The 18,554-nt window shown below is 47.7% G+C and overlaps 1 protein-coding gene across 1 annotated transcript in view; it reads left to right on the top strand.

The window, feature by feature from the left end:
* Positions 1-586: 586 nt before the first annotated feature.
* The window catches only part of MYZAP (myocardial zonula adherens protein), a 141,806-nt gene continuing 123,838 nt past the window's right edge, over positions 587-18,554 (top strand). The window contains exons 1-2 of the mRNA XM_052646324.1: positions 587-697; positions 14,057-14,143. Coding sequence (XP_052502284.1) covers positions 632-697; positions 14,057-14,143 — 153 coding nt within the window. The 5' untranslated portion in view covers positions 587-631. The remainder of the gene's footprint in view (positions 698-14,056; positions 14,144-18,554) is intronic.

The raw sequence follows: 18,554 nt of genomic DNA, 5'->3' as shown, positions 1-18,554 counted from the left end.
GGTTGTGAGGATTAAATGAGTTAATAGTACATGCAAAGTACTTCCCAGTCAGGGTCGCAGTAACTATTAAACAAACATGAGCAGGTGTAATGAACACTCTATGCCTGGCTTGCTTCTGCGTGTATTTCAGGTTTTAGGTTAGTCATCACATCCTTTGGGAAGACTTTTCCTCCACAGGCTAATTCCTAAGGCCACATTGCGAGCTCCTGTGTGTATCATCTTTTCTACCAAAGCACCGACACCTGTCATTTCTCAGTATCCCCACCAGATTGCAAACTCCACAGGATAGGGGATTGGTGGTTGGTAGATTGTGTTGAGTGCTGGGAGGCCCTCATGGTAGGCACTCAGTCCTGTCCTAGGACTGACCCTGGGAGGACGCAGAACCGTGGGGGAAGGTTGGTGACCAACTTCTGCTGGGTCTGCGCTCTCCTGAGAAAATGCAGCCTGACGGGTCGGGCGAGTGCGCGGGCCCCGCCCCGGCTCCGCCCCTTGGCCCGGCCTCTGCCCCGCCCCCGCCCTGCCCCGCCGGCGCTTGAGGCCTGCGCGGTTGCCGCCCTCCCCGCCTCCCGCCGGCTTATTACACCCGGGAGCAGCGCCGCGCCGAACCCGCCACCAACGCCGCTGCTGCGGGATGCTGCGCTCCACGTCCACGGTCACCCTGCTCTCGGGCAGCAGCTCCGGGGCGCCCAGCAGGAGGGTGAGTAGCTAAGATTGGGAGCTGCTGCTGTCCCACTTCCCCGTCCAGCCAGCTCCACTTGGGGTTCTGGGGATGGAGACGCGCGAAACCGGTCCCTCGGCCCCGACACTCCACCTGGACTCAGTTTTAGGTTCTGTCCCAGCTCCGTGAGCAAGCCCCTTCTTTTCTATGCCCCAGAGGCACCCCATGGGCTCGAAAGGGGACTTGGGGGACTTTCTGGAATTCCCAGAGATTTCCTCTCCCTTCCTGCCTCCTCTAGCAAGCCAAGTGTATTGATGGCACCGTTTTAAAAAAAGCACGGGGAACTTTCTGCATTATCCCTATCTGGAGACTCAAAGGTGATGAATGTCTTTAAACAAACTTTCCACCTTCCAAAGATGAAAAGAAAGGGCCACTTGTCACCATTTGTGATAGAATAACACTGATATGAAATGGTCTTAACTAAGGTAGGCTTCATTTTACAAAGTAGGGATTAGTAGTTGGCCACCCAGTAGGCGGGTGGTGGGACCTGGGTTTATACAAGGTGCTTTCTTCTTTCTGATTTAAATATTAGCACAGTGGGCACCATCTCCACCTAGGTTGCCCTTTGGAAGTGCTATTTCTTTGCCATCTTTGTTGCATCTTTTCTCATCGCTCCAGGTGCTCCGTGAAAGAATCACTAGCCACATCTTTCCCATTTTGTATCTTTTCCAAGACTGGTACCCCAGGCCACTGCCAGGGCCTTGGTTTGTGCCTTTTTTGTTGTTGTTGTTCAGTCGCTCAGTCATATCCGACTCTTTTCGACCCCATGGACTGCAACACACCAGGCTTCCCTGTCCTTCATTATCTCCCAGAGCTTGCCCTAACTCAGGTCCATTGAGTCAGTGATGCCACCCAACCATCTCATCCTCTGTTGTTCCCTTCTCCTGCTTTCTGTCTTTCCCAGCATCAAGGACTTTTCCAGTGAGTCAGCTCTTTGCATCAGGTGGCCAAAGCATTGGAGCTTCAGCTTCAGCATCAGTCCTTCCAGTGAATGTTCAGGGCTGATTTCCTTTAGGATGGACGGGTTGGATCTCCTTGTGCCTTGTAGTTTCATCTGTTCACTATGATGTTCAGTACTCATCATCTCAGTGCGTCTTTTCTGTGCTTGAAACTTCTCTAATCTATTTCCCTGTGTCTGTCTGCCTGCTTAGTTGTGTCTGACTCTTTGCAGCTCCATGGACTGTAGCCCATCAGGTTCCTTTGCTCATGGAATTTTCCAGGCAAGAATACTGGAATAGGTTGCCATTTCCTACTCCAGGGGATCTTCCTGACCCAGGGATTGAACTCACATCACTTATGTCTCCTGCACTTGCAGGGAGATTCTTTACCATAAGCACCACCTAGCTCAAACAGTAAAGAATCCACCCTGCAATGCAGGAGACCGCTTGCATGCAGGAGATGTGGGTTCGATTCTTGGGTTGGGAAGATCCCCTGGAAAAGGAAATGGCTCCTCACTCCAGTATTCTTGCCCGGGAAATCCCCTGGCCAGAGGAGCCTGGCGGGTTACAGGCCGTGGTGTCCCAAGGGTTGGACACGACTAAGCAACTGAACCACACCAACTTATTTCCCCTGTGTTTGGCTAAACAGGTGGCTAAGTCCAAGCCAGGGCCCCTTTGATACTCCTGTCTGTTTTTTAGTCTTATAGATGTGCTCATTTCACTTTACATACCTCACCCGCATGACTAGCAGTCGTTTTCAGTGCTGTTTTTCTTTGTCTCCAGAAGGACTCTGTGTTACTCCTGGGTCTGGGCCAAGTGATAGGTTTAGATGTGTGTGAACACCAGACATTTAGGGTTGACGGAAGCCAATCGTCAGCTTCATAAAGCAAGATTCCCATTAGGTCCAAGTGGGTTTCCAACCACAGTCCTAGCCTTACACCAGGATGGGTATTTGTCTTTTTTTCTGTGGAAATCCTTCTCAGTTGGCACATAATTATGATTGAGAAAGATTGAAGTCACTGCAAAGCCAGCCCTGAGCTTGGACAGGATCCTGTGTGGGACCAGATTGTGTGAAATTCTCTAGGCCCCCTTCCAGAGTGGATACTCGTTGAGTGGCTAGAGTGATATGGGTGGATGCAAATGTGATTCGTATAGTAGATAACCTTTCTGAAGATTTTTTTCTCAAATATTTACTTTCAAGGATTTCTTTAGCTATACGTACTGTGGTGTCTGATGGAATGAACACACTCTTGAGAAGGCTTTGCCCTTTGAGTAAGACATCTGAAATATTTTGGTCTGAAGTGGTCAGTGCCCTGAGTCAGACCGTGTAAGGCTACTACTTTGAGCACATGGGTACTTGCTTTGCAAAGAAGATAACTAAAGATTTCCTTGTAATTTCCAACTCTGTTCAGAATTTGCAAATGGCACTGGTACTGTGTGTGTTTGTGGAAACTGTGATCTCTGATTGATTAATTGATTTTTAAACAATGTTTATAGACCTTCTGTGTGATGAAGGGTTAGATATTGGGGTCCACTCTACCTGTGGGTATCGACATTTGTCCCAGACTACCATCATACAGAGTGATGGTTGTAACAGTAGGGTAGAGTGTTGACAGGTTGCCTGGAAGCTAAAAGGAAAGGCTTCTGAGGAAGGCCTCCCTCTGCAGCAGACATTTGTGTTTAGTCTTGCAGGATGGAGCGAGACTTTGTAAGGCGAGTGACATCATTGAGATACTGAAAAAAGGAAGTATCATTTCTTCTAAATGGAACTCTTGGCATATACTGTTTAACAGTGATGTATTGGACCTGCTTTAGGGCAAAACACTTATTTTTTTTTGATAAACAAGGATAGTATGTCTTAAAAATAAAGTTGTAGACGAACAAGTGAAAAGTGTACCCTAAATTGAAAGTTTTTCAGTAAACTCTATATTGTTTTGTCTTTCCTCTCTGATATGCCACAAGCGATGGCCTTGTGCAGTAAAACGTTAGCCATTAAAATAACATTTCTGTTTCATCCCAAGAGCTTACCAAATTAGGGACTGCTGGGGAACTGGGATGTGTCCGGCCAGGCCTTCAGGCCAACCAGAAATGGTGGTGACAGCTGACACTGAGCAGGGAGCTCTCGGAGTCAGCTGCCCAGGGTGGCGCAGCCAGACCAGACTGTCACTAGCTATCCTTCGTTTAATAGCTGCCACCTACAATTTGTACCTCCTCCTTATCTGAAATCTCTCAAGGGAAAAAAAAAACAAAACACCAAACAGATGGGAGAGTAATGTCTGTCAGCTGATAAACCTCTGAGAGGCATTTATGGATGCCAACCAACAGGGGTTGTAAAGTTAAAAAAAAAATCTGCCTTCATACCTGTTGTGCACTAAAAATAGTTTTATCTATGGCAACAGCAGGAAGATAAATTGGCTGGAGAATAACCATAGATAGATTGATGACCTTGGAGAACGGGAGAAAATGTTTTAAAAAATATTGACATTGCTTTGTGATTTTGAAAGGAATTTTGTAAATGTAGTTAATCACGCTGAGTGAAGCTTTGCAGTGGAAGGGCAGTTGTGTGGCCAGAGTGTGTGCTTTGAGGGGAAGGCATTTTTGCTTGGTGCAGCCAAATATTACTGGTTTAGCTGTTTGGTGAGTGTGGTGTGAGATGATAGACTTGTCAAGGGTTCCCCCAGCATCACACTGTGTTGATAATAGGAGACTGTTGACTGGTGTTATTGGTGTCATGGCCCCTCCATGGCACATTAAAAAATGAAACCAAATCCAGGAAGGCCAGAGGGCAAGGACTGTCTCCTGGCCTGCTTTTGCCAGTAATTTTTGTATTTGGCAGAGTCTTCCTCTGTTAAAAACTGAAATGGGCTGGCCAGTCATCACTTCCTCACTCAGGCAGTACTCTCCTGGGTCCCATTTCTGTCTGATTGACTCAAAGAATTCTCCTTAGCTGGCCAGTGAATGGATCAGACAGGTGTTTACCTCACTTCCTTTTCCTTTCACAGAAACATCTGTGAGCATAACTTCCATATTGTCCTACTGGGCTCTGAGGAAGGGACGCAGAGCATTGTGGGAACTCAGCGCCTGGTGGAAGGAAGCTGGCTGCAGCCTTCCCCAGGGAGGGGGTTGGCAGGGGGCCTGCAGTACCCAGAAGACTGGCTGGCTGCTCCCCTGGGCCCTCCTGATTCCAGTTGAGGAGTTTTAGAACCTGGTGTCCCCAGGATTCAGCCAAAGGCCCTCTGCCACTCAGAACTAATAGTTGTATGTTCAGAAAAAAGAAGTGTCCTGACCACTCTGCTTTGGTTCACCCATCTCGCTGTGTCAGATGTAGGATGAAGGGGCCTGAGTTCTGAGGAGTCTTAAGGAAATCTGAGATCCGGAGGCTGGTGTTACCACTGAGCTTCTGGTCACTTAGGAAACCTTTTCATATCAGCCTCAAAAACTGTAGAGCTGAACACAGGGAGTTGTGAGTCCTGGGCCAGCTGACTAGAGACTATGTTGAAATGTTTTGATTTAAAGTACCTTCAGCAATTATGTGCCTTACTCCTTGTTTCTGCAGTCGTGTCTCTCAGCCAGAAACGGTCCCCATCTCACCCGGCACACAGGATAGTAACACAGAGGTGTTTGCCTCTTTTCCCTCCTTAGATAAGTGATATTTCCTGAGTATCAGTCACACTGTTGACTGTCCTTTGTCTTTTAAGGCCAGTGTGTCTCTCTAAAATGCAGAATCCAGCTACCTACCTCTTCTGCTTTAAGAGCCCCTTCGGTATTGCCAGCAACAAGTACAACCCCCTAATTTAGCACCCAGGGCCTTCTGATCGGGCCTTTGCCCTCCCCGCCCCCTCCTCACGAATACTCTTTGCAGATGTACCAAATTACTTGCTGTTCCCCAAGATTTTGATGCTGTTCCTCACCTCTACCATTTTCATGCCTCTTTTCTGATGAAGGGTCAGCTCCTCTGGGAAGCCTGCCTGAACCCCCTCTTCTGTATTCCGCTAGAGGCTTGTGACCCTCATCATTGCTCCTACCTATGATTAACTATTAGAGGAGAAGGTTTAAGGACCCTCCCTTTCCAGGCCTGGTGTCATAGGTACTTAGAAAGAAGAGTGTCCCCAGGGTCCTCAAACAGCCATACTTGACACTGAGTTGGCAAATGGGAAAACAGGAAGAGAAGCTTGGGATGAAGCCAGCCCATGACCTCTGGCCCACCTGGGCAGGAAGCAGGTGCCCTGTGGATGGGAGTGTCAGCCTGGGTGAGTAGCTTGACAGCTCTGGGAAGGCCTCCAAATACTCCAGGTGCTATTGTACTGTTGAAGTTTCATTCCTTTGGTTAGGTCAGTGGTTCAACTCTGGTTACGCATGGAATACCGAGAAGCTTAAAATCCTCCACCTAGGCCCCACCCCAGGCCGTCTAGATGAGAACCTCGGAAAGGAGAGAACGGCATCAGCATTGTTTAGGAAGCTTCCTCGAGTGATTCTATGTGGCCAAGGATCAGAACTCCTCCTTCCGGGGTTGCTCTCTCAGACAGCTTTCTTGGACATGCAGGCAGTCCTGGGTCCATGTTCTGCAAGGTCCCTTTGGCTTTTTGGAAAGGCATGGTGGAGGTGGGGGCAGGGCGGGAGAGTCCTAACATGCCAGGATCCTGGTGTCTTTGTGTGCATTCATTGACCTGCGATTTCTCTCTGGGTCTTGGCATTTGGGGCACATGGTGAGCCTGGTACAGAAGAGCCAGCTAGAACAAGAGGGAAAAGTCACTGTCCTTCTACTTAGGAATTTTGTCCAGAATCAGCTGTGGCAGGAAAGTGGGCGCCAGGACACTTTACGCCACCTGTAAGAAGTATCTAAGTATGGAGATCAGTGTGGGCAAGTGATGACCCCATAGTCAGACCCAGCCCTTGGCCTGTTTTGTATACTCTGAGGCAAGAATGGTTTTACGGGGCCTGCATACCCTCAATATTTGCTATCTGGCCCTTTACAGAAAAAGTGTACCTCACCCTGATGTAGATGGTCAGGCCTGCAAGCTCAGGATCAAAGCAATGCTTAAGAGTCCCCCTCTAGACGGGGCGGGCCCTGTTCCACCTGCCTGTCCCAGAGACTTTAATGCTTGTGCTGAGCAGAGACTGACCTCCCAGCCGCAGCCATAGTGGCCACACCATCTGCTGTTAGGTGGAGCTGAGCAGGGACCCACGGTCACAGAGTGGACTGCGCCCGAGGGATATGTACATGCACTTGGCTCATTTCCGTAGGGAAATCCATGTTTGTAAACTGATGAGCAAACCCAGCACCTCCCTGGGTCATCTTCTCCACCCCTTTTTATTTGAGATGGGCAGCTCTCCCGCAGGTGAGCCTGGATACTGAAGCTGAGAGCATGAGGGTACGTGGATGGCAGAGTCCCCGCTAGACAGGGACCAGCCGTCTGCCTCCACAGAGTGGGTCAGAAACAAGTCCCCAGAGGCCTGCTTAGCTCCCAGGCGCCCTGATTGCAGACAAGGGCTCGGTTGTGGATCTTCTTGTGGAGGAGGCTTGAATGCTCGCTGCCCTTCCCCTGCTGTCCTCCTGTGGGGATTGGCTTGAAGAAAGTGGAAGGCTCTCTGGGGAGTGTCAAGCACCTTCTCCTTACTGTGTTTTAGTTCAACCTAGAAAGAAGCCCATACTGACATTTACTGAGCAAGGGCCTATTACATGTGGATCCTAGGCTGAGTGCTGTAAGGGCTACACAAGCAGTTAGGTACGAAGCCTGCTTGGGAACCCTATTTTTCCCCTTCCAGTCCATGCTGTAGGGTGTGGAACATAATAGGAGGTACTCAATAATTGCTGTTGAATCACTGAACTCAGATTTGAGCAATAGTCCTTTCCTCTAGAAATTTAAATGGCTCCCCAACGTCTTCCATTAGAGGCCTTGCTTCGCTATCAGGCATTTGTAGGATGTTAAGAGTTTGGCCCCTACTTGTGTGGCCATTTTCTTCTCCCAATATTGCTCAGGCTGCGGGCCCATTTACCATTCTCGGAATATGCCCTGTTTGTGTCTTTGGCCCGACTGGAATGAATGCCTCGTGGCTCAGAGGGTAAAGCGTCTGCCTGCAATGCAGGAGACCTGGGTTCGATCCCTGGGTAGGGAAGATTCCCTGGAGAAGGAAATGGCAACCCACTCCAGTATTGTTGCCTGGAGAATCCCTTGGACAGAGGAGCCTGATGGGCTACAGTCCATGGGGTCGCAAATAGTCAGACACGATTCAGCGACTTCACTTCTTCACTTCGGTCTGAGGATGGATTCTTCCAACATCATTGACCTGGGAAGTCCTTTCTGTCCTTCCATACGCAGTTCACGTGTCATCTCTAGAACCCTTCTGATATACTCCACCTCCATTAGATGACTGTTTTCCTCCTTAAATTCCCAGGGTAAAAAAGATGGTTTACTGACTACTTCTTATGTGCCAGAAACTATTCTAAGCCCTTTTCATGTAGTAGTTTATTAAAGCCTAGCCACAGGGACTGGTCCAGTGGTTAAGACTCCATGCTTCTACTGCAGAGGGCATGAGTTAGATCTTTGGTTGGGGAACTAAGATCCTTCATGCTACTCAGTGTGGCCAAAAAAAAGAAAAGAATCCTTGCAAAAATCCCAAGAGAGTCATTTCTGCTCTATTGTTAACTGAGTTTTACTACTGAAGTAACTGAAACAATAAAGATGGAGTAGCTTTCCAAAGGTTTCACAGGTAGTAGGTGTCAGAATCAGAATTGGAACCCAGACGTGCAGTTCCACATGCCTTAACCACACTTCCCTGTCTGCCCGGTATTGTATTGGTTGTGATGTTGCCTTGAGTGGATATGTTTCTGGATTATGAGCCTTTTTGGGCAGGGCTCTTTTTTTTCCATATTGGTACCCTCATAGCCCTTAAGTGTTTTACAAGTAGTGGGTGCTCAGTACTTGAAGTACACTGAGTCCATCTTCTTGCTTTTGATCCACTGGAAGGGACTTTTGATTTTAAGGATGGCAGGTCCAGGGCTAGCGTTCAGGGTAAATAAGATTCAGCTCCCCATGATGTTCAGAACACAAGGTGGAGCCAAGCTGCTATGGGAACCCTGGGACCAACTACCTTACCTGCCTCTCAGATACTGTCCAACCTGGGCTACTCAGGGTATTACGTACCTGAGTGTCAGGAAACCATGAAAGTGAGCATCATCAAATGCTCAGAGAGATAAGCCTTGATCTGCCTTGATCTTACCCAGTGGGAGATTTTCCCACGGGGAGATTCCTGAAAGTGAATGACTAATGGAGGTAAACTCTACAGGGTCATCCTGTCAGGTACATTCAGGGGTTACTTAGTACTTCTGTTAAGAAATTCAGAGCACCTTTTAGACCTGTGGGCTGTTCTCTTTGCTGCTCCTGAAACAGTCCTGTGGGTCTAGGAAGGATTGAGGACCTCCCCCGCCTCTGCCCCATCTGATATGTGCTGTGCTGTGCAAAGTTGCTTCAGTCATGTCCAACACTTTGCAACACTATGGACTATAGCCCGACAGGCTACTCTGTCCATGGGATTTTCCACACGAGTACTGGAGTGGGTTGCCATTTCCTCCTCCAGGGGATCTTCCCCACTCAGGGATGGAACCCATGTCTCCTGCATTGGCAGAACTTTCTCTGTCTCTGATATAGTCCCTCTCAATCTTTATTATTGCTGTAACTGACTGTTAGTTGCTCCTGTCTGACTCTTTGTGACCCTATAAGATATAGCCTGCCACACTCCTCTGTCCATGGGATATCCCAGGAAAGAATACTGGAGTGGGTTGCCCTCTCTGACTACTAAGATATTTTAAAAATATTTATCTGTATTTATTTATTTGGCTGCACTCACTAGGTCTTTGTTGCAGCATGTGGGATCTTAGATCCTGTAAGCCTGTGGGACCTAGTTCTGTGACCAGGGATTGAACCTGGGCCCCTTGCATTGGGAGCGTGGGGTCTTAGCTACTGGACCACCAGGGAAGTCCCTACTATGTTTTTTATTTTAAAAACGTACACATACTTGGAACAGGTGCAGACATTGCAGAAATCCCACTTTGCAAAAGACCACCACCACCACCACCAGCCGGTAGTCATGTTTCCTTAAAGACATTTTTCCCCCACAAATATATACAAATTATCAGAGTGTATTTTAAAAACAGAACAGGTTATTTTTTCCCAGCACTTGTCTTTTTTCACATGACAGTACATTTGAGCATCTTACTAAGGGTCTGATCCTGTTTCAAGCTGGATTTAAATCAGCACTGATTCCAGAATGTAAGCACCACGTGTAGTCCATGCCCTCAGGTTTCCACAAAGGCCCTCCTAATGACGAGAGTAAACACGCTGCACAGGGGTGGGTGGAGCCGCAAGCGCCTGGCGCACCTGCTGGTTAGCTTTGAAGTCAGATGTTTATTTTACATTCTTGTTTTGTTTGAATTCATTATCTATCACGAGGTAAAACTGATAGTTTGGAGAAATGCATTGTTTTTAGCCTGTGAATTTGTGTTCCATAGTGTAAATATGGCCTGAGGAGAGATGCAGAAAGTGTGTTGAGGGAAATCAGCATTTTGGGTGGACAGATAAAGAACTGTCTCCATCAGGGGGAGGGGGCTTCTCAGTTTTGAGTGATTGGAGTCATGGGGTCCCTTCTGGACCTTGTCTTTTCTTCCGGTTTTCAGTTTATTCAAAAAACGATTGCCATTAGGGATTACTCCTCTAGGGCAATCAGCCTATAAAGCTATCAGTTGCTATACTAATTCCCTCTAGATCGATTGGCCAAATTATTTTTATCGTGGAAAGCAGAGCCAGAAAGCCAAGTCAGCCTATATCATTTTGGAGCTTGTAGGCTGATGACATTATTTAGATAAAAATATCTAACAGTGATAGAAGCTTACTATGTGCCAGAATCTTCCTTTTTCTGTGTTTTACTCTTGAGATTCAGAGAGATCAAATAGCTTGCTCATAGTCAGCACAGCCTAGTAGGTGTTGGAAACTGTGAATATGTGTGTACACCTGTGCAGGTGTGTATCTCTGTGTGCACATGTGTGTGTGTGGTATAGGGTATGGTATAAGAGAAAAGTACTTCCTTTTCTCTGCAAAACTCTGCTGTGGATCGGATCTGGCCTACCAGAGATGGTTATTGAGCGTCACAGACTTGGATTACTTGCCTGGTGTGAGTTACATTTTGATGTTCATGCAAATGCCCGCGGGTTTCAACCAGCCCATGTGGCCTGAAGTCAAAGGGTTACCTCTTTCTGGAGACCCTCGGATTCCCGTCAGTGCTGTTTGTCAGCTGAGAGAGCTGTTTGCCGGAATGGCTTGGTTTCTCTATGACCAGAATGACTGGCAATGAGCTTTGAAGGTTTCGTGCAAAGTTGGCCATGTAAGAGGGAGTGATATTGCTGCGGGTCAGGTCACGTCTCTCCCTGGGGTCACTGGAGCCAGAGCTTGCCCAGAGAAGACTGAGATGGAGAAGGATCTCGAAACCAAATCTTTGTGGCTGAAAGGACTGGATTGTTTAGTGCAGAAGAAAGGACATTCAGGGTGATGAAGAGCAGAGGGAATTCTGCTACAGTTCCTGAGGGTACCCTGGGTCTGTTAGGTAGGAGGTCTGAGGAAGCACTGTTTAAGTCCGTTCTCAGGAAGTTAGAGGTGTCAGGTAGCAAAATGGGGTACCTCAGAGGAAGGCAGTGGTGAGTGGAAGTGCTAATGTGTGTTCCAAATGGGCTCTCACCTTTACGGGGGAAATGTTACCCTCAGGCTGGGTGTCCACCTGCCAGGTATATTGTTGGATGAGGAGGTCCCTTCATAGGCTGGCAGATTGGATGTCAAAGGTCTTTTACAATCGTATCCAACCGTGGGCTTCTTGGATCCAGGGTGCTTTTCTCAGAGGCTGCCCTGTGGACCAGTGCATAACTGTGACTGGAGAACAGGTTGGGGGGTATGCATTAGTTTACTGGAGTTGCTGTAAAAAAAAAAAGTACCACGAGTCAAGTGACTTAAACAACAGCAATATATTGTCTCCTGATTCTGGAGATTGGAAGTCCAAAGTCAAGGTGTCGACAGGATTGGTTCCTTCTGAGAGCAGTGAGGGCAGAATCTGTTTCAGGCCCATCTCCTTTGTTTGCTTACATGGTGCGCTCCCTGTATGCATGTGTGTCTTCCAATTTTCCCTTTATATAAGGACACCAGTCATTTGGGATTAGGACCTACCCTAATGACTTCATTTTACAAACTGGAAAATTCTTAGAGATGAGAGTACCCACCACCATACCTTTCTCCTGAGAAACTTGTATGCAGATCAAGAAGCAACACTTAGAACTGTACATGGTTTCAAATTGGGAAAGGAGTAAGTCAAGGCTGTATATTGTCACCGTGCTTATTTAACTTACATCGTGTGAAAGTACGTGTATCAAAGTACATCATGTAAAAAGCCGGGCTGCATAAATCACAAGCTGGAATCAAGATTGCAGGGTGAAATATCAACAACCTTAGTTAGATACACAGATGATACCACCCTAATGGCAAAAAGTGAAGAGGAACTAGAGAGTCTTTTGATGAATGTGAAAGAGGAGAGTGAAAGAGCTGGCTTAAAACTCAGCATTCAAAATACTAAAATCATGGCATCTGGTCCCATCACTTTACAGCAATTAGAAGGGGAAAAAGTGGAAACAGTGACAGATTTTCTTTTCTTGGGCTTCAAAATCACTGTAGACGGTGATTGCAGCCAGAAAATTAAGATGATTGCTTCTGGGAAGACAAGCTATGAGAAACCTAGACAGCGTATTAAAAAGTAGAGACATTATTTTGCCAACAAAGGTCCAAAGGTCCATATAGTCAAAGCTCCATTTTTTCATTACTGTGTACAGATGTGAGAGTTGGGTCATAAAGAAGGCTGAGCACTGAAGAATTGATGCTTTTAAACTGTGGTGTTGGAGAAGACTCTTGAGAGTCCCTTGGACTGCAAGGAGATCTGACCAGTCCATTCTAAAGGAAATCAATCCTGAGTATTCATTGGAAGGACTGATGCTGAAGCTGAAGCTCCAATACTTTGGCCACCTGATGCAAAGAGCTAACTTACTGGAAAAGACCCTGTTGCTGGGAAAGATTCAAGGCAAAAGGAGAAGAAGGTGGCAGAGGATGAGATAGTTTGATGGCATCACCAACTCAATGGACATGAATTAGAGCAAATTCCAAGAGATGATGGAGGATAGTGGGGCCTGGTATGCTGTAGTCCATGGGGTTGCAAAGAGTCAGACATGACTTAGTGGCTGAACGACAAGCACCACTATAAAGACCCTATTTTCAAATAAAGTCACATTCTGAGGTACTAGGAGTTAGGACTCCTATGTACACATTGTAGGGGGACAGAATTCCACCCATAACAGGGACAGGCTGTGCTCTCATGAGTGTGTGGGGCTGTGGGCTGGGCGCTCTGGGTGCTGCTTTGACTCTCTGTTTTTTTCCTTTGGTGGTGTTTTTTAATGGCAGGATAAAAAGCAACACACTTTCCACTTCTCTCCAGAATATATCACAGTAGGATCAGGCTGCGATAATAGGGTAGAATAAGCATCATGTGGCATTAAGTACATTGTCACTGTTGTGTGACCATCACCACCATCTGTCTTTCATCTTTTCAAACTGAAGCTCCATATTATTAAAGAATAACTGGTCCTTGGCGACCAGCATTCTTCTCTCTGTCTCTGTGAATTTAACCACCCTGGGGACCCTGTGTAAGTGGAACCATACAGGTTTGTCTTTTCATGACTGCCTTATTTCACTTAGCATCATGTCCTCAAGGTTGCTCCATGTCATAGCATGTGTCAGAAGTTTTGTTCCTTTATACGGCCGTGTAAATATTCTGTTCTATGTATATACACATTTTATTTACCTACTCATCCATTGATGGACGTTTGGGATGTTTCCACCTTTCGCCTATTGTGAATAATGCTGCTGTGGACATGGATATATAGACTTAAAAAAATTTTTTTTGTGATTAAACATGTACATGTCTGTTATAGGAAAATTCAACATAGAGTCAAGTAGAAAGCACCTTCCCACCCCTCCACCACTGTGTATAGCTTGGCCTCTACCCTTCTAGCTGTTCTTTGAAATCAGATCATCCTGTACTGTAATGGAACATAAGCCATTAAAAAAAAGTTTGAATTCTATGAAGCTATTCAGTAGTTTGCTAAAGAAGGAAAGCATAAAACATAAACAGGGAGGTGGTGAGTGCCAGTGATGGGCCCGGCGGAAGCTGGTCTTTCCCCAGCATCCCCTGTGTGATTTGTGCCATCATTCCCATTGCTAAGGAGGCGACAGAGGCTCCGAGAAACCCCAGGTGATCTGGCTCCTTCTGCGCCAAATGCAGGTTTATAACTGGTCTCTCCTCTCTTCTCTCCCAGGCAAATGTCTGCAGACTACGGCTGACTGTGCCTCCCGAGAACCCAGTGCCTGAGCCAAGTGAAAAGAAGGTTGAAAGAAGAGAGCAGGTAAGCCATCTCTGAGGCGAAGTCTTGACCAGTTTGTTGCTGTTTTATGCTGTGCGGCATGTGGGATCTCAGTTGCTTGACCAGAGTTTGAACCCTTGCCCCCTGCAGTGAAGCACAGAGTCTTACCCACTGGGCTGCCAGGGAAGTCCCTCCCCTCTTTGTACCCTTTTATTTGAACCCCTTCCCCTGCTGTCCTCCATCCAGGCTGTTCACAGAGCCTGCGTGTCAGCAGCTGTGTGATGAAAGGTCCCCCCACCCACCATCTTCCCAGAAGTCAGGCTGCTCGGCCTGGCCGGCTGGGTGGCCTCGGGACCCTGCTGTCGCTTCTAGGTGAATGCCGGCTGTGTGTTGCCTTGCAACTCTAGGGGCGCTGGCTTTGGTGACAGGTGTGGTGGCAGGGGACGGGTTTTTCCTGAAAGAGCCCGACCAGTTGAGTCAAAGGGCCCATTGTGAGCTGCGATGGGGCCTGAGCCTTTCTCTGTGGCCGGAGCCAGAGGCCCAGCTCTTGGGATGGGGCTGCTGCCTGGAGAGGAGTGGCCCCAAAGCAGCTCTGGCAAGGGCACCCGGCTGCAGGGAGGAGGGGCCGAGCAGGCCTTTTTGTGCCAGCTGCTGAGCTAAGTGCTGGGCTGCAGAGATAAGTCTGACCTTGGCCTTGCCTTGAGGAGCTGACAGATTTTCAGGTGAGACAGACATATAAATAAACCAAGCTGCCGTGATAGTTCGAGTGTTAGGATCCTGAAGTATAAGCAGGGCTCTGGGAACATGGAGAATTGGGCTGTATCAAAGGACCCAAAAGCCTGTTTGAAAGGGCTCTCATTGCTAAAAATGGAAACATTTCAAAATCAAAAGAATTAATGACAATGATGAATTATGACACATTAAATAATAAAAAAAAAAACCCTCATGGGTTTATAGTAATAGATTATAAAAGGGAAAGCTCTTTTTTTTTTTTAATATAACATTAGCTGATATATTTAGATAATTTCTTGTTTTGTAACCCCCATGCCAGCTCATCAATGAATGTAAAAACTAGTTGGTGAAAGATTACCTGGAGCAGTATATTGATGTGGGCTCAGAGTATGACCTCACTGATGACTTACAGGCTCTAGAGGCACAGTGCCACAGTATGGCAGCCAGTGGTTCTCCCAGGAGATCCAATTCGGCTTTGCCAGGACTGGGCAACCTGGTATTCTGTGACTTCTGGTATGATGCAGTTAAGAAATAAATAATGTTACCTATAATATTCACGCCAAACTTGTGTAACTGAATCTAGTAATAAGGAGACAGAAAAATCCAAAATGTGGGATTGTCTATAAAAAAATTAACCAGACTCCCTTAATAGATTTAATGTTATTAAAAAAAAAAGAATCTGTTGGAGATAAAAGAGATGAGAGAGACTTAACATTATTATAATAAATTAAGTGTTGATTAAATCCTGGGTCCAATATATATATACAAATATGTATCTTTTGATACATCTTCCGTGGTGGCTCAGAGGTTAAAGCATTTGCTTCCAATGCGGGAGACCCAGGTTCGATCCCTGGGTTGGGAAGATTCCCTGGAGAAGGAAATGGTAACCCACTCCATTATTCTTGCCTGGAGAATCTTTTGATACAATATCAAGTTGTACAATTTTGAACATAAACCCATATATTACATATTATTAAAAAATGGTACTTTTCTTACTCATGATAATGGTACATTGGTAATATATCTTAACTGTTCTTTTGGCTTCGCTATATCTTTGAACATTTTCCAAAGAAAAAGTTTAGAGGTAAAAGCTCATAGGCAGAGAGAGTGGAAGTGGTCAGGCTTTGGCTGCTGAACCCTGGCCGATGACCAGGGGCCTGTGTTGCTGGAGGTGTGTTGCTGCCTCTGCCCTCATTGATCCCCTCTCTGTCCATCCTTTCAGAGCTGATAGATTGGTCAGAGGAGTGGCCCTAGGCTGTGTCCAGAGGCTCATGGGCAGCTTAGCACATGGGGAGTCAGAATGACCACTTGCTGGAGAAGAGGCCCAGGCTGGGGCAAGTGACAGGACAAGGGCCCCAATTGCATGGTAGAGGCAGTGGGGAATTGGGTCTGTTGGTGTTAGCTCTGAGCTGCACGCCTGGGAAGATGTTTGTGAGGGGCTTCTGCGTGCTAACAGTGGGGTGGTAGGTGCTGTGAGGCACCGGAGGGCATGCCACTGCTCAAGAAGAGTCAAGTATTACCTAAGAAAGTGGCAATCTGTTCTATGTCACAGGCATGTTGGTCTTCACGTTGTGTCCCAATTTGTCTGTTGACCTTGAACAGTGCTTTTCAAACTTTTAAAAACAGTTAGACCCTCTTTTTTAAAAAAAAAAAAATCAAAATGTCATCCTGAAGCCTCATGTAATCCAGATGAAAGTGGTGCTGATGGGGGCCAGAGTCCTCCCAATTTCCCTGCACCCCAGGACCCTCCTGCCCAAGAACTCCTGGAGCACAGGGCAGAAACTCCAGGGTGAGACTGTGCCCAGATGCCAGACTCGGCAGACGAGGTGTGCAGCCTGCGTGCCAATCTCTGATGCATTGGTGACTCACTGCAGAAAAACGGGTAGAGAGGAGGAGGGTGGGGCCGGCTCTTACCCCAGAACCAAAGTCCTTGGGTGGTGGCAGCTCTTGAAGGTCCTGGTGGTAACTGTGAGGCTGTTCTGGGTGATTCTGTCACCACATCCTGGCCAGGTGCCTGGTCTTGAGTCACTGGGAGCCAGAGGTGAGCACCAGCGAGGAGGCCCTGGGGCTGCTAGCCCCCGCTGATGTCCTTCGGTGTGGCTGCCCCTCTCTGTGACATTGTACGTAGTCCACAAAACTGCAGGATACCAAGAACACTGGCGAGGTGACTTCTTCGTTTGGTTCCTTTGTCTGTGGTGTGACAGCTGGGGGACTGGAGCTCGCTCAGATAAAGAGGCTATAAATGGCCTGATGGGATGCTGATGAAGCGAAACTTCTCAGAGGGTTTCCGGGGCCCTGTTAGAGCTGCAGCCCACTGAAGGCAGAGCTGGATCCTGTTCTTTTTCACAGTCAGGGGAGATGCACAGCGTTGTTTCTTTTTTTGGCTATGCTGGGTCCTCGTCGCTGTGCGGGCTTTTCTCTGTTTGTGGCAAGCAGGGGCTACTCTCCAGTTGCAGTGTGCAGGCTCCTCAGCACAGTGCTTCTCTTGTTGGGGGGCATGGGTTCCAGAGCCTTTGGGCTTCAGTAGGCGCAGCACGTGGGCTCTAGAGCACAGGCTCAGTAGTTGTGGCCCATGGGCTTAGTTGTCTTGCGGCATGTGGAATCTTCCTGGATCAGGTATCGAATCCACACTCCTGCGTTGACAGGTGGATTCTTTACTGCTGAACCGCTAGGTAAGCCCTGCATAATGTCTTTTGAGGACCTGAGGAAGCTATGGGGCAGCTGGCTGCACATAAGCACCACTGCTAGCTGGGCCATTCTGTCTGCTGCTGCTGCTGCTGCTGCTGCTAAGTCGCTTCAGTCATGTCCAACTCTGTGCGACCCCGTAGATGACAGCCCACCAGGCTCCGCCGTCCCTGGGATTCTCCAGGCAAGAACACTGGAGTGGGTTGCCATTTCCTTCTCCAATGCATGAAAATGAAAAGTGAAAGTGAGGTCGCTCAGTTGTGTCCGACTTTTCGCGACCCCATGGACCGTAGCCTACCAGGCTTTTCCGTCCATGGGATGTTCCAGGCAAGAGTACTGGAGTGGGATGCCATCGCATTCTGTCTACTGGCCCCAGATCATTAGGGAGAGGGATTACTCACAGGGCAGTGGTGGAAGGGTGTGGCAGGTGGTTCAGGTTGCCCAGCTTCATGATGGGGTGTTTAGAGGCTTCTGGAGGCAATGACAACAGAGGCGGCGTCTTTCTCTGGAGTCATGGGTTCCTCAGGCGGGTGTGGAGGGCTTCCTGCTCCCAAGGCAGATGCTGGGGCATCTGTTCCTCTTAATCTTTCTCAAATGGAACATCCCATCTGCCCGAAACCTGCTTTCCCTAGTCCACCAGATGACTCCCAGACACTTTGTTCCTCTGCTGCTAGTTTCCTCATCTTTCAAGTAGGCACATGAAAGCCTGGTTGTAAAGAGTAACTGAGTTGGAGTATGCAAAGGTTCCCCAACAGTGTCTGGCCTGTAATACTGATTAGAGAAAAGTGAAAAAAGTCACTCAGTCCTGTCCAACTCTTTGTGACCCCATGGACTGTAGCCCACCAGGCTCCTCTGTCCATGGGATTCTCCAGGCAAGAGTACAGGAGTGGGGTGCAATTCCTTTCTCTAGGGAATCTTCCTGACCCAGGGATCAAACCCATATCTCCTTCATAGCAGGTGGATTCTTTACTGTCTGAGCCACAAGGGAAGCCCACTGACTAGAGAGGCGAGGATTAAATGTCAAATGCTTCCCCTT

The sequence above is a fragment of the Budorcas taxicolor genome, chromosome 10 (genome assembly GCF_023091745.1).
Source record: "Budorcas taxicolor isolate Tak-1 chromosome 10, Takin1.1, whole genome shotgun sequence".
Lineage (NCBI taxonomy): Eukaryota > Metazoa > Chordata > Mammalia > Artiodactyla > Bovidae > Budorcas > Budorcas taxicolor.
This window is presented reverse-complemented; position numbering and strand designations above follow the sequence as displayed.